Raw genomic sequence first — 15,154 nt, forward strand, 5'->3', positions numbered from 1 at the left:
CTGGTTTGAAAAATGTTTGGGACTGCCACATACAGGCACTATCCAAATTAAATTGTCTCCATAGCAGCCTCCACACGTTGTCTCCATTGCTACCTCCAAAAGTCGTCCATATAGCTGCCTCCATACATCGTCCCTTTATCAAACGAGGTGTGTCAGGCAGAAATTTGGGTTGTTTTCATGGATTCCACATCAAAGTTGTTAACTTTGTCGCCACCCTGCTGTGTTATCCACAAAATATACTGGCAAACTTTTACCATTTAGGGATATTATTTCAGCGCTTCTTGCGCATCTGTTTACATTCCCCTCACCCGGCATATCCTAAACTTATAAGAACGCTACTACACTTGATCTTATACAAAAGGTTCTTAGAAGTGCTGTTTGGGGAGTAGCCTAGAGACAGGGGCTTGGATTGGTGAAAGCTCGCCTGGCAGCGGAGCGCCAGCTCCATGCGCATCATGCGCTTCTTGCGCATCTGTTTACATTCCCCTCACCCGCCATATCCCAAACTTATAAGAACGCTACTACACTTAACTTGGTGCAGGCTGGGACCGAGTCTGACCCTGGGGCTGGTCATATACTGCCGACGCAGAGAATTGCAGGGCCTACCTCGGTCCAGGTCTCAAAGGCCTACTATACCTCCTCCCACCCCTCCTCCACCTCCTCCTCCTCCAAATTACCATCCGTGGGCATGGCGCCATCAGTCGGTAGCTCTAGGCACAGCAGCAGTGCCGTCGCTAAGCGACAGCAGGCGGTGCTGAAACTGCTGAGCCTAGGCGATAAAAGGCACACCGCCCAAGAGCTATTACAGGGCATTCCACATCAAAGTTGTTAACTTTGTCGCCACCCTGCTGTGTAATCCACAAAATATACTTGCAAACTTTTACCATTTAGGGATATTATTTCAGCGCTTCTTGCGCATCTGTTTACATTCCCCTCACCCGCCATATCCTAAACTTATAAGAACGCTACTACACTTGATCTTATACAAAAGGTTCTTAGAAGTGCTGTTTGGGGAGTAGCCTAGAGACAGGGGCTTGGATTGGCGAAAGCTCGCCTGGCTGCAGAGCGCCAGCTCCATCCCAAGATCCAACTAACATAGTTGCAGCACCTTTAATCTACTACTAGTTCACTGCCTCCATAATAATAATAATAATAATCTTTATTTATATAGCGTCATCATATTCTGTAGCGCTTTACAAATCATAGGAAACAAATACAAATGTAATGTAACAGAGCACAACATTTGTATGGAACAACAGGAGTGAGGTCCCTGCTCGCCAGAGCTTACGGTTTATGAAGATGATGGGGTAACACGAGGTAAAAGAATATTTAATGGTCAAGCCATTCTTCTTAGGGAATAGAAAAAAATATAATAAATGGAATTGCTGTCGCTTGAACCACTCAGCCGTCATCTTATATACCAGGTCCAGGGTGAATGGGACTGCAGAGAAGTCTGGTGCCTGTTGGTTGCTGGATAACAGATGGGAGGACGACACAGGACGGGTTAGTAGAAGAGTTAAAACTTCATGCAGTTAATGAGTGTTATAGGCTTGCCTAAAGAAATGGGTTTTAAGAGCACGTTTGAAACTTTGGAGGTTAGGTATTAGTCTGATAGTCCGGGGCAGAGCATTCCATAGAATTGGTGCAGCTCTAGAGAAGTCTTGGAGACGCGAGTGGGAGGTCCGCACTAGGGTAGAGGTTAATCTAAGATCACTGGCGGATCTAAGAGCACGGGTTGGGCGATAGACTGAGATAAGAGAGGAGAGGTAGGGGGGTGCAGCATTATACAGAGCTTTATGGATGAGGGTTATTATTATTTTAAACTGTATTCGAAAGGAGACTGGCAGCCAGTGCAGCGACTGGCATGAACTGTAAGCATACATGGTCCCCTTATCAAACGAGCTGTGTCAGGCAGAATTTTGGGTTGTTTTCATGGCTTCCATGTTAACTTTGTCGCCACCCTGCTGTGTAATCCACAAAATATACTGGCAAACTTTTATCATGTACCGATATTATTTGAGCGCTTCTTGCTCACCTCCTTTGGTTCCTCTCTGACACCCATTGGTTTGAAGCCTGAGTCCAATTAGGGTATGTTGCCATGCCACTCTCTAGCCTGCTGCCGCTGCCTCTGCATGCCGTCCCCTATAGTGTCAGGGTCAATTATTGGATGTTTTAGATGCTATCTAGCTTCATTCTGTCACTCTGTCATGGCCATGCTGTTGCCCATAATTTTGGCATAATGGTGCGATTAGGCAGCCTCAGAGGCATCCATGCATGCTGCCCCTGCTGTTTCCTGTCCATTTCCGTGGTGTTTCCATCCTTTTCTGAGGTTCCCAGGTGTTTGGCCAAGCTTCCCTGTGCAGAGCCTTGGTCCCCTTGAAAAATGCTCGAGTCTCCCATTGACTTCAATGGGGTTCGTTATTCGAGACGAGCACTTGAGCATCGGGAAAAGTTCATCTCGAATAACGAGTACCCTAGCATTTTAGTGTTCGCTCATCTCTAATCCTAAACCGATGGGATTTCAGGTTACATTTGCAGGTTTTGAGAGATTTTACCAGTAGAAAAAAGAAAAAGAGATACTGATAACTGGTAAGAGAGGGAGAGAGTTTGTGGTGGTTTATCCCATTTACAAAGCCATATCACCAGAGATGGAAAGATGAACTGTTTTACAGTTCAAGCTGATAAGAGGGAACTGCTGTCGCCTAGAGATACAAACAAAGCACAGACTTAAAACAAGGTGTGGATACACACTTATAGATGGGTGCTTCCCTTGTATTGATGAGTGTAAGGCATATCATACAGGGTGCAGCCATTCAGCCGGAATATTGATAATCTGACATAAAATAGAGTACATGCAAGGAAAAGAGATTGATCCGGCATGGTGAAAACAGCGCTGCTCCAATATAAATACCTTTGCTAACTCCCAAGAACAATGTCTACAGGATAAACCTAAAGATAAAGCTTTCAGAAAATCTGACCCTCCAATTTTTACAGAAATATTAACAAGCAAACAAAGTCTGAATTTTCTAACTGCTTACAATAACTGACATAAAGATATTCAGAGAATCTTATAAAAAGATTTAGGTATCCTTAGAAATTAGCTGTATCTGTATTATCTGTATTTCTCAAAACCTGAGAATCACCTGTTGTGATTCAATTTACTGATATCATACTATACAATAGGTCAGTGATGGCGAACCTTTTAGAGACCAAGTGCCCAAACTACAACCAAAGCCCACTTATTTATCGATGGCAACACAGAAATGGAATTAGTGATTTGTACTCCCTCCTCTGTCACAGCTTTCATTCATATCAGCACCCTGGGGAACACCAATAAAAGAAGAAAATAAAAGAAATTTGGATGATCATTGTAGCTTCCCTCCAGGGTCCCATAAACAGGAATAATTGTCAGCGCCGGAGAAGGAGCTACAATGATAATCCAGATCTGTCCACACCTTCCCACTCCTCCAGTAGTCCCAGGTAGCACTGTCACTTTAAAATAGCTCTGTGCACAGCAAGTCCTGGGCTGTCTGGGACTGCAGGAATATACCTGGAGTCCTCTCTGGTGATGGCCTGGGTGCCCACAAAGAGGGCTATGAGTGTCACCTCTGGCACCCATGCCATAGGTTCGCCACCACTGCAATAGGTCTTGGTTTAATCATTTTTGTGTATTATTATGTATTATTATGTTTCATCATACATTGAAGTGCTTGTCCGACTGTGTGTAAAATTTAGGTGCCTGGCTTGGGAGGGCTTATTAAAAAAAATAAACCTTTACTCACCTGCTCCGGTGCTCCCGGTATCCCAAGCTATGGTCTGTCAATGCCTTGCCAGTGTATGTTAACAGGGGCACAGAAGCTCCATTCTGACAGCTTCCAGCAGCCTAGCACGCCCACCAGTACCCATATCTCAACGCCTGATATGTGTGTATACCATGTCGCCTGAAAGTTGACAAGTTAACATAGAGGAGCACAGTTCCAACGGACCATGGTGCCGGACACCGAGACCACCGGAGCGGGTGAGTACAGCTTTATTTTTTTCAGAAGCCCTCCTCACCCATGCACCTAATTTTTTCTTACCATCAGACAACTCCTTAAATAGTGTATTATATTCTACTATTTCTTCTTTATTTTACAGTTCTTCATAGTGCTGGCCATGCAGTCAACATTTATATGTTTTCAATTTCTCCTCTTAGTACGCTATCTTGTATATTTCCCAAAGTTTTTATAGATGATGGGTAAGTTACTGTATTTTCTGTTTATTCTAAAGCAGGATTACAAAAATGTGTATATTTGTATACTGCATATGAAATAATAATGAGCATATATATCCCTGTATAGCCCAATATACATCACAGTCATACAGGACATATAAAAGTATAACATATTTCTCGTTCTATAAGGTTACAGTATATGTTTTCTTGTTATGCTTTTCCGTTATATGAGTAAAATTCAGCATCAATCACTGTTGATGTGCATGCAGGGAAGGATACCTTTTGTCATGCTTTTCAAAAAGTCTAAAGTAGTATGAACAGGACCTACATATAATACTATCAAATTTATGTAAATCATTATTTTAAGGCAACTGTCTAGAATTTAGAACCATATGACCTATTGTAAAACCAATGCAAAAAATTATAACTCCAATATAGATAGAATTTCATTAATACAAGTTAAAACTGTTTAAAATAGAGAGCGATACTACAGCAAATAATGGACATCCAATCAGATAACCTATGAGTAAATATAAATACAGTGTAAGTATAATTATATGTTGTAACATAAGCAGCATTGCACGGTGGTTAAAGTGCAACAATATATTGCAGAGATTCTGGGATAAAGAAGATTGGGGACAACAAAAATCACTGAGAAGATCAATCATCCACCAAAGCCTCTATTTACAAAGTGTATTGTCAGTTTGGAGACTGTTTGGCATCCACTCCAAACCATGTCACAATGCATGGGTTTTTCTCAACCTTGATCCCTTGAAAAAAGTTGTGTATCTAAACGCACATTGGGGTGGATGCCAATACCAGTTACTTTTTGACTAGTATTTTTATTGGAGTAATAATTTTTTGCATTAGTTTTTCCTCTTTTGGTTGTTTGTTTGTAAGTTGAGTATGGCAGTGTGAACCCAGCCAAGGTTCTCTATCATTAATGTAAGCTTGTGAAGCAGATATGTTAGGCCTCCTATGCTTCAATATGGAATAGTCATAGTAAATTAAATTTAGGGAATAAATCTTCCCTTGGTGCAACTCAATAATTAAAAAAAAATGTAAATCATCGATATATCTCTCTTTTAGGTCTGAAATTCCTCCTAAATATTACTGGTGGTTTTTCCAGACAATACCTGGTGAGTTTATAAATAGTAATTAAAAAATGTAAATCCTTTCATAATTAGTCATTTTACAAACAATAATAACTGCAGCCACATTGGAGGGAAGTCTACCAGGTTTAATATACTATTAAGCAGAATGAATTTGCTTAGTCATAATGTCAGTTATCAATTCATTATTTTATTCTTAAATGGTCAATAACTTTTCAACTAGCCTTGAACAATTAATAAATCAAGTGAATATTAGGAAAGTGCTTCTTTATGTACTAGTTTCTTCTGTTAACCCTCCATCATTTCTTGACAAGTTTTACCATCAGAAGTTTTTCCTTGAAAAGTTTTATGATCACAATTTCTATGAAATGTCATCTTGCTAGTAAGATGGGCAAAAGCTCAGTGTGGTATCAGATTACTCCCAATCTCTAGGCGGAGGGAGCGTGCATTCACTTTACTAATGTTTTCTGTAATTTTTGTTCAAAGGTATGCTTACATTGAAAAGCTGAAATAATTATTGCTGAAGTTACTCAACGTCAAATATTATCCCTAACTAAATAGTAATAGTTTTCCTTTCAATCTATTTTTTATGCAGGATTTACGGGGATTTTGCTGTTAGGTATTCTAGCATTGATGTATGTTTTCGCTTCACGACACTTTCGACGCATCAGCTTTCGTGGATTTTGGTTTACTCATCATTTGTATGTACTGATGTATATTTTGGTAAGCTTTAACTATGAACTAATATATATCTAATAATAAATAACATGGGACAAGTTGACTTATGTATTTGCGTTATGAATGAAGTATTAAATTAAGCACATTAGTAAAGCAAACTACAATTTGTTTTCAAAGTGCAAGAATTACATAGTGTACATGAGATCAAAGTTTGCCTTAGAAGAAAGGGACCTTCATGTAAAATGTACCATTTATCACAATTACCCGTCAATCGCGAGGCCCTTTTTTGTTTTTGTGTTTCTATTTTTCACTCCCCACCTTCAAGAATCTTTACATTTTTTATTCTTCCATGTAAAGAGCTGTGTGGGGGCTTTTTTTCTGTGTAACAAATTGCACTTCATAGTGACTGTATTTTATATTCCATGTATTAGGAAGTGGGAAAAAATTATAAATGCAGTAAAATCGGTGAAAAGGGCATTTGCGCTGTTTTCTTGTGGGCTTGGATTTTACAGCTTTCACTGTGCCCCCCAAATAACATGAACACTTTATTCTTTGGGTTGGTATGATCACAGGGAGATCAAATTTGTATAGGTTTTATAATGTTTTCATACATTTACAAAAATTAAAACCTCCTGTACAAAACAAATCTTTTTTATTTTGCCATCTTCTGGTGCTAATAACTTTGATGTATGGAGCTATGGGTGGTGTAATTTTTTTATGATGTTTTCAATGCTTTCTTATTATTTAATGCTTCTATTTTTAGGACAGTAAGCCACTTTTTATAGAATTTTTAATATTTTTTAAAATGGCAAAAAAGTGCCATTTTTAGATTTGTACGCTATTTTCCGTTACAAGGTTAAATGCTGTGAAAAGCAATAATCATATTTTGATAGATTGGGCATTTTGGGACGCAGTGATATCTTAGTTGTTTATGATTTTTACTGTTTATGTGACTTCTAGGGAAAGGGGGGTGATTTGAATTTTTAAGGTTTTTTTAATATATTTTTTTTTTACTTTTTTCATTAATTTTTTTACTACTTTTCATGCCCCCTAGGGTACTTTAACCCTAGGTTGTCTGATTGATCTTACCATATACTGCTATAATAAAGTATGGCAGTACAGTATACAGGGATGTTCCTCCTCATGCATTAAAATGGCTCACAGTTCTCCAATCACGTTGTAAGAAGTAAGAATAAGACAACTGGATTTGAAATATATAAACATAACATTTTAATTCCTATCATCTCGGGGAGCGACAAGGGGTCTGGCGAAGGTACCTAGGATCACCCGTTCTTATGATCATCACTGAGACCCCCACTGATCAGCAAGTTAGGCCCTATCCTGTTTGGTGTCAAAACCCCTTTAAAACTCAACTACTTGGGTAGAGGGTCAGAGTTATGGAGCATAACTCAAGGATTCATTCATCCCAAGAGGGTTAAGTGTGCACAAGGCCCAAATCCATTTTGTCTCACACTGAGGCAGTCGTTGAGCAATTTTTCTGATTATGTGGTCTATACCATATTAAAAAAAAATTGGTGTCACAGTAGTGTTTGGCAATAGAAAGGCCATCGGTATAAAAATCAGGATTCTTTGCAAGGCCCATATCTCTTACGTGTTCCCTAATACATATCTCTAGTAGAAAGGTTAATATAAATCTTGCCACATGGACAAGTGGCGTAATATATTGCCACTTTTGTCGTACATGTGATAGCGTGCTTTACTTTTCATTCCTTCTGGCCTAGAGAGTCTAAAAACTTGTCTGCTTCCTATTAGGGACAGCCATACATTTGTCTTGCATAGCTTGCAACCCTATATCTCCTGTATTTAAGAAGGTGGAAATTTACTTTTTCTTATAATGGCTGCTGACCAAAATATCTCTCAAATATATTTCTGTTCTGGTGTCTTCCAGATGTTTGCGTGTCCCACCAATACAGTGCACTTGTTTTATAATGTCTGTTTCCTCTTTTAATGACATTTATATAAGTATATAAGTATGGAGTATTCTTTGTAGGTGTACATCTAGATTTTTGTAGAGCTGACCTATTTGACCTATAGCCAAATCAGAGAGTTTACACTGAATAACTTTAGCAATAATGTTCTTTCATTAGATTATTCTTCATGGAAGTTTTGGACTCATTCAACTACCCAGATTCCACATCTATTTGTCAGTTCCTGGGATTATTTTTGTTGGGGACAATTTAATCAGCTTGAGCAGAAAGAAGCGAGAAATCAATGTGATAAAAGCAGAATTGCTTCCGTCAGGTAATGTGGCAATACTACAGTTTACACATAAATAATCGTCTCATTACTAATTATTGTGAAATTGGAAGATGAAGTTCAGTGTCTGCTTGAGGTTGATGCAGAAGGGTGTGCTCGTTGTTTGTTCATGTATGGACATGATGCATAGGCAATTGCTTACTGATGAAAAAGGATAGTTAGAACATGAATAATACTGGCTAAAATATTTCCTTATATTGGAAAAAAAATATTTACAATAAAATGTTATATGCTACAAAAATACATTAAAATATAATTGCTAGATATGATAAGCAAATTGGCTAAGTTTACCCAAATACTTCACTTTATATTTGGGTAATACCACCTTATAATATAAAAATCCAATATTTCTTCATCTCTAGTCCCAGTAACTAAGCGCTGGTGTCCACATATTCTATTCTCTAACAATTCTCACTATCCCAAATAAAACTCTATTCTAGGAAAGACACTGATAGGAGAAGCAGGGATTCTCTCATTGTTCTCTCCTCATTGACTTAACCCTCATAAGTAAGTCCTAGGATTACGATAATATGAATCAATACTAGAAGTATAGCTCACTTTTTATTAATAATATAAAGGTATCTAAAAGCCTTGTGCTCATGTCTCAACTGTTTTATGTTGAGTTAAACATTGTCCTACCAAAGTTCCTTCTGATAAATTTTAGGAAAGATACTTTCCTTCTTTCTTTTGATTTTTTTTTTGTGAATAGCCTTTTGTAAGGGTCTACAATTTATAATCGAGTGGAGATAGAGAATAATGTTAAAGGAACACCAAACCAAGAAATAAACAGTAAACAAGAAATTGTTTCAATGATAGCAAGCAGACAGCAAGCAGAGAACCATGAAGAATTTATATAGAAAGTATATTGGAAAAATTGTATAACTTTTCATTACAAAAACAAAAACAATGTCAATTATTTGCTGAAAGTGGACAACCCCTTTTAAGAGGACACAGTGATTAGTATTTTGCTGGTCAGCTCTATCTTTGGCTGAAGACTTAATAATAGGGAGGCTGAATGATCTAAAGGGGGAGGGGTTAATGATTCTTTTTTCTTTTACAATTTGACAGGACATTTGACAGGGAGAATCTTTCTGCAGCCAGTTGTTCCAAAGATGTATTTAGTCTAATACACAATGGGGCACATTTACTAAAAGCAGTTTGCCTGTGTAATGTGCAGGCTATGCTAGATTCAGGATTTATTGCGCCCGTTCTTCATGAATCTGGCACCCCATGCACTTTTTTTTTGGTGCACCTTTAACATAGGGCGGACAAACGTGCAAAGTCCAACAGAAAAGTGGCACACAACCTTTAGTAAATGAGCCCAAATATTTTTAACTTTAAATTAGAGATGAGCGAGCACTAAAATGCTCGGGTGCTCGTTATTCGAGACGAACTTTTCCAGATGCTCGAGTGCTCGTCTCGAATAACGAGCCCCATTGAAGTCAATGGGAGACCCGAGCATTTTTCAAAGGGACCATGGTTCGGGAATAAAATGTGTTATTTAATTGAAAAAGAATGTCTTCTGATAAGTGATCAGATGTATGCAAACATCTGCAATCTATTCTTCACTGTTCCGTGCGTATATTATCTCCTGACAAGTTAACAGATGTGAAAAACAGTGAAGAATAGAATAAAAACAGTGAACACAGGGTGATTTAAGTGAAAAACGCAGTGAAAAACACAATGAAGAATAGATTACAGATGTTCTGCACATCTGCTTACTTGTCGGGGTGATACGCTGTCCCGGGATCTGCTCCTCTTCTTCCACTGAAGTCTCCCCGTGCTGCCCGATGTCTGTCTCCCCCGTGCTGCCCGATGTCTGTCTCCCCCGTGCTGCCCGATGTCTGTCTCCCCCGTGCTGCCCGATGTCTGTCTCCCCCGTGCTGCCCGATGTCTGTCTCCCCCGTGCTGCCTGATGTCTGTGTCCCCCGTGCTCCCCGATGTCTGTCTCCCCCGTGCTGCCCGATGTCTGTCTCCCCCGTGCTGCCCGATGTCTGTCTCCCCCGTGCTGCCCGATGTCTGTCTCCCCCGTGCTGCCCGATGTCTGTCTCCCCCGTGCTGCCCGATGTCTGTGTCCCCCGTGCTGCCCGATGTCTGTGTCCCCCGTGCTGCCCGATGTCTGTGTCCCCCGTGCTGCCCGATGTCTGTGTCCCCTGTGCTGCCCGATGTCTGTGTCCCCCGTGCTGCCCGATGTCTGTCTCCCCCGTGCTGCCCGATGTCTGTCTCCCCCGTGCTGCCCGATGTCTCCCTGCTGCTTGATGTCTCCCTGCTGCTTGATGTCTCCCCGCTGCCCGATGTCTCCCCGCTGCCTGATGTCTCCCTGCTGCTTGATGTCTCCCTGCTGCCGTTCCGCGCGTATCTTCCGACAAGTAAGCAGATGTGCAGAACATCTGTAATCTATTCTTCACTGTGTTCTTCACTGTCTTTTTCACTTAAATGATCCTGTGTTCACTGTTTTTATTCTATTCTTCATTGTTCTTCACTGTGTTTTTTTAATTAAATGCTCGATCTCGAGCAGGGGAAATACTCGTCCGAGCAACGAGCCGGTTCGAGTACCTTAATACTCGAACGAGCATCAAGCTCGGACGAGTATACTCGCTCATCTCTACTTTAAATACAACAGTTTTCTGCAAAGTTATTAGTGCCTAAAAAGGTACTCTATTTATCACCCATCCTTAACCACTTTTGATCATGTTAAAACTGTCTAGTTCTAGTTTATACATAAAACAGGATTGCTAAGTCATCCCATTGTCTTTTATCTTTTGTAAAAATGAATTCTTTTTCACTGTCCATAGATGTCACTTACTTAAAGTTTGAGCGTCCTGCTGACTTTGAATACAAATCAGGACAATGGGTCCGGATTGCATGCTTGTCTCTGGGGACAAATGAATATCACCCATTCACATTAACTACTGCTCCACATGAAGACACCCTGAGCCTGCACATAAGAGCTGCAGGGCCCTGGACGACTCGTTTACGTGAGCTATACTCTCCTCAGAGTGTTGCAGAACTCAATGGATATCCAAAGGTATAAATATTTCAGTTTTATTATGCCACATATATTTACATTTTTACATGTTATATTATTTATTTGATAATACATTTCTTATTTCTGATTAGATATATTTAGATGGACCATTTGGTGAAGGACACCAGGAATGGAACAAATATGAGGTTTCAGTACTAGTTGGAGGTGGTATTGGAGTTACACCCTTTGCCTCTATTCTTAAAGATTTGGTATTCAAATCATCAGTCCATGCAAAGATAATGTGTAAAAAGGTAAGAATACAATACAATGGACTAGAAATAGAATAGTGCATGTTATTATTCCCCGTAGGAAAAAAATTAATGTAAAACAGAAATATGGAGATGTTTTCTGACTTTAGGGCATTCTCTTTTAAATATTTCTGTTGGTGATGGTTTGGGCTTATTGTTCGAGCTTGAACCCCCAATACACACTAAACAACTTTTTGTAAGCACTTTAGTGGACACATGAGTGGACCTATGAACTGTTAATACAGTGGAAGAAAATTGCAGTATCTCTGTCGCATCCTGCCCAAAATATAGGGGTTGTTAAGTAGTGTTGCTGACACCATCTACAGATAGACACCCCGACAGTACTGCAGATTAGATTTATACTGAGAGTAGTGGTCCCTTGTGAATCTAAGCCCGTTTTGTATATTGTATGTTGGGCTTCCACGTTCTTTTGGCTATTGATAGCTCCAACATATACAGTTTTATGAGATATCTAATTAAGTTTGGTTTTAAATGATCCTTCATACAGGCAGTGTGTTTTTTTGTATTTTCTCTGGATAAGGACATCAACTTCTACTATTGATTAGATACACTCATATATTTAGTTTAATGAAATTATGACATGCAGAAAATCAGGGAGAGATTAATCAGGCAAAATGGATGAGAATCCTGGCGTAATTGTTTTCCAGACACTTACATGCCTGTCACAACATTAGTCAAGTGTTTCAGAAACCTGGCTTGTAAGAAAATAGGGAATAACCTTGGGAAAAGGAAGTGTAATCTAAGATGTGACTCTATGCAGGTTGCCAAAACTAAGCCAAATAATAAATGCTGTAATGTTAGATTAGATGATTATTAGTCTAATAATTAAGAGATTTAATATCTAACAACAGACATTGTAATGAATTTAGCACAACTGAAGACTGACTAGTGTGATTAAATGTGCCCAATGGTATCTATCCTAAATATGTGCCCACATACTTTGAAAGTGTTGTATCCTTAATGTACTGTACATCACATATCTTCTTTCATATCTGCTGATGTTGTCCTACATCACTTAATGGACACAGAAAATTTGTATCCTTCAATAAGTTCAACTATTTTGAAATGTAGTGTACAATGTGATATATTTTTTTCGTGTACACATATAATGAGGCACTCTTCTGGCCCAGTGCTTGTGAAATTCTATGTTTACTGTATGCAAATAATAATGCTTTGTGTTTTTTGAGTTGAATATGTTACACTCAAAAAAAAGTATAAAAGAGAAAAACATTTTATTAACTTGAATATATAAAAGGGAGTCCTGAATACACTGCCAAAATTGTTGATACACTAATGTATATAAGAGCCAAGGCCAATTCAACTTTTTTGTATATTATCAGGTATACTTTATCTGGGTTACTCGTACACAACGGCAGTTTGAATGGCTTGCAGAAATCATCAAAGAAGTTGAGGAAAATGATGAACATAACTTGGTATCTGTTCACATCTATATCACTCAGTTTGCTGAAAAATTTGACTTACGTACAACAATGTTGGTAAGAAGCTTTTTTTAATGAAACAAGCTACAGTTGGTAGATTATGGTGATACACAGATTATTTTAAAAAACTTATATGTTTTGTAAATGTATATAAAAATAAATATATCAATTAGTTACTGTATCATGTGACATGTCCACATTATCCTCTGTCTGTGGTATGTTGTTCCTTTTTGAACAACTGCAGAGTTTGGAATGAATAGAACCACACGGATCTCTTTCCTGTAACATTAGCTCTGGTTCATTGTTAGTTAACCCAATGTGATTGATAACTTCTCACTAGAGATGAGCGAGTATACTCGTCCGAGTATACTGCTCGGTCGAGTATTAGCATACTCGGACCGGCTCGTTACTCGGACGAGTATCTCGCCGGCTCGAGATCGAGCAGTAAATTAATAAAATAAATTGAATAAAAGTATTTTTATTGTAAAAAAAAAAATATTACACATGTTTGCAGATGTTTTACTTGTAAGAACACATTGAAATAACACTATTCTTCACTTTCCAGGTGTTCGCGCGTGTCTCCCGCTAGGTTCGGAGATGTTCGGAACATCTGGAATGTGAAGAATAGTGTTCTTTCAATGTGTTCTGCACTTAAATGGTCCTGTATTCACTGTTTTTAATGTTTTAATTCTATTCTTCACTTTGCAGCTGTGCGCGCGTATCTCCGAACCGGGAGACACGCGCGCACACCTGCAATGTGAAGAATAGAATTAAAACATTAAAAACAGTGAACACAGGAGCATTTAAGTGCAGAACACATTGAAAGAACAATATTCTTCACATTCCAGATGTTCGTGCACATCTCCTAACTTAGCGGGAGACACGCGCGAACACCTGGAAAGTGAAGAATAGTGTTATTTCAATGTGTTCTTACAAGTAAAACATCTGCAAACATGTGGAATTTTTTTTTTTGCACTGTTCTTTTGCTGTTCAGTTTTATTAAAAAAATGCTCGGGTCTCCCATTGACTTCAATGGGGCTCGTTATTCGAGACGAGCACTCGAGCATCTGGAAAAGTTTGTCTCGAATAACGAGCACACAAGCATTTTAGTGCTCGCTCATCTCTACTTCTCACACTACTTGCCTGCTCTCTGTGTTTTCCAGAGTCCAGCCAACTCTTTCTAAGTTGCTGGCTATAGATCTCTTCCTAACTTTGTTACTCTGACCTTTGCTTTCTTGATGTGCTGACATTTTGCTGTCATTTAGACTAATCTACTGTTTAGTAATTTTGTAGTTTTGTTTTTTTGTGTTTTGCATGGGGTGGGAATTTTTGCTCCTAAAGAGGCACTAGGTCTTATTTTCAGGGGGTGTCTTATTTTTCATTTATCATTGAACCAAAAAATCTACTTTTCTAACATCCTTATGACTCTCCAAACTCTGAATTTTGTGCTGTATTTCTTGTGATTCCATTTCTATTAGAATCATGGGCCCCAATCTCTCATGTTTAGTAAAAGAACTTTCCATAAATGACCCCTTCTTATCCTGGTAGCTGCTGGTAACACATTTGCAGCACAACAGTCAGTGATTTAATTCCAGGAAATCTTCCCCAACCTTGTGCGGCATCTACAAGATTTACTAATACTAATGTATGGCGCGGGGGGAGCTGCTGCAATGACTGCTGCTAGGTCTTATTTTCAGGGGAGGCCTTATATTTCTAAGCCTGAACAAAATTGTACTAGGTCTTACTTTCGGGGGATGTATTATTTTAGGGGAAACAGGGTAGCTCCCCCACTCCCTCGTGCTACCTCCTTTCACTTCCTTCTTGAAGACATGAGCTGACCTGTGCAGCAAGCAAATCCCTGTCAGTTCATGTCTGTTGGAGGGGGAGGTTGAGAGCTAGGAGAGCAGTGATAACACTCGGACATGAGGTCAAGATGTGAAATCCTGATGACAGATTCGCTTTAAATGGTGCCACTAGAAAGTACAATTTGTTCTGCAGAACACAAACCCTCATACAGCTCTGATAATTGTAAAATATAAAATAACGGCTTTTGTAAGGAGAGGAGTAAAAATAATGGACTTTCGTTTAGGTAGATTTTAAGGTTTCTTGTTGGGGCGTGCATCATGGATCAGTATAAT

At 39.1% G+C, this 15,154-nt stretch overlaps 1 protein-coding gene across 3 annotated transcripts in view; it reads left to right on the forward strand.

Annotated features, from left to right (window-relative positions):
- Positions 1 to 15,154, forward strand: part of LOC140127380 (dual oxidase 1-like) — a 164,785-nt gene that overhangs the window by 136,231 nt on the left and 13,400 nt on the right. For all 3 annotated transcript variants that reach the window (XM_072148000.1, XM_072147999.1, XM_072147998.1), the window contains 7 exons: positions 4,138 to 4,237; positions 5,303 to 5,352; positions 5,921 to 6,048; positions 8,112 to 8,265; positions 11,076 to 11,308; positions 11,401 to 11,559; positions 12,918 to 13,073. In XM_072148000.1, coding sequence (XP_072004101.1) covers positions 4,138 to 4,237; positions 5,303 to 5,352; positions 5,921 to 6,048; positions 8,112 to 8,265; positions 11,076 to 11,308; positions 11,401 to 11,559; positions 12,918 to 13,073 — 980 coding nt within the window. The remainder of the gene's footprint in view (positions 1 to 4,137; positions 4,238 to 5,302; positions 5,353 to 5,920; positions 6,049 to 8,111; positions 8,266 to 11,075; positions 11,309 to 11,400; positions 11,560 to 12,917; positions 13,074 to 15,154) is intronic.

The sequence above is a fragment of the Engystomops pustulosus genome, chromosome 4, assembly GCF_040894005.1.
Source record: "Engystomops pustulosus chromosome 4, aEngPut4.maternal, whole genome shotgun sequence".
Classification (NCBI taxonomy): domain Eukaryota; kingdom Metazoa; phylum Chordata; class Amphibia; order Anura; family Leptodactylidae; genus Engystomops; species Engystomops pustulosus.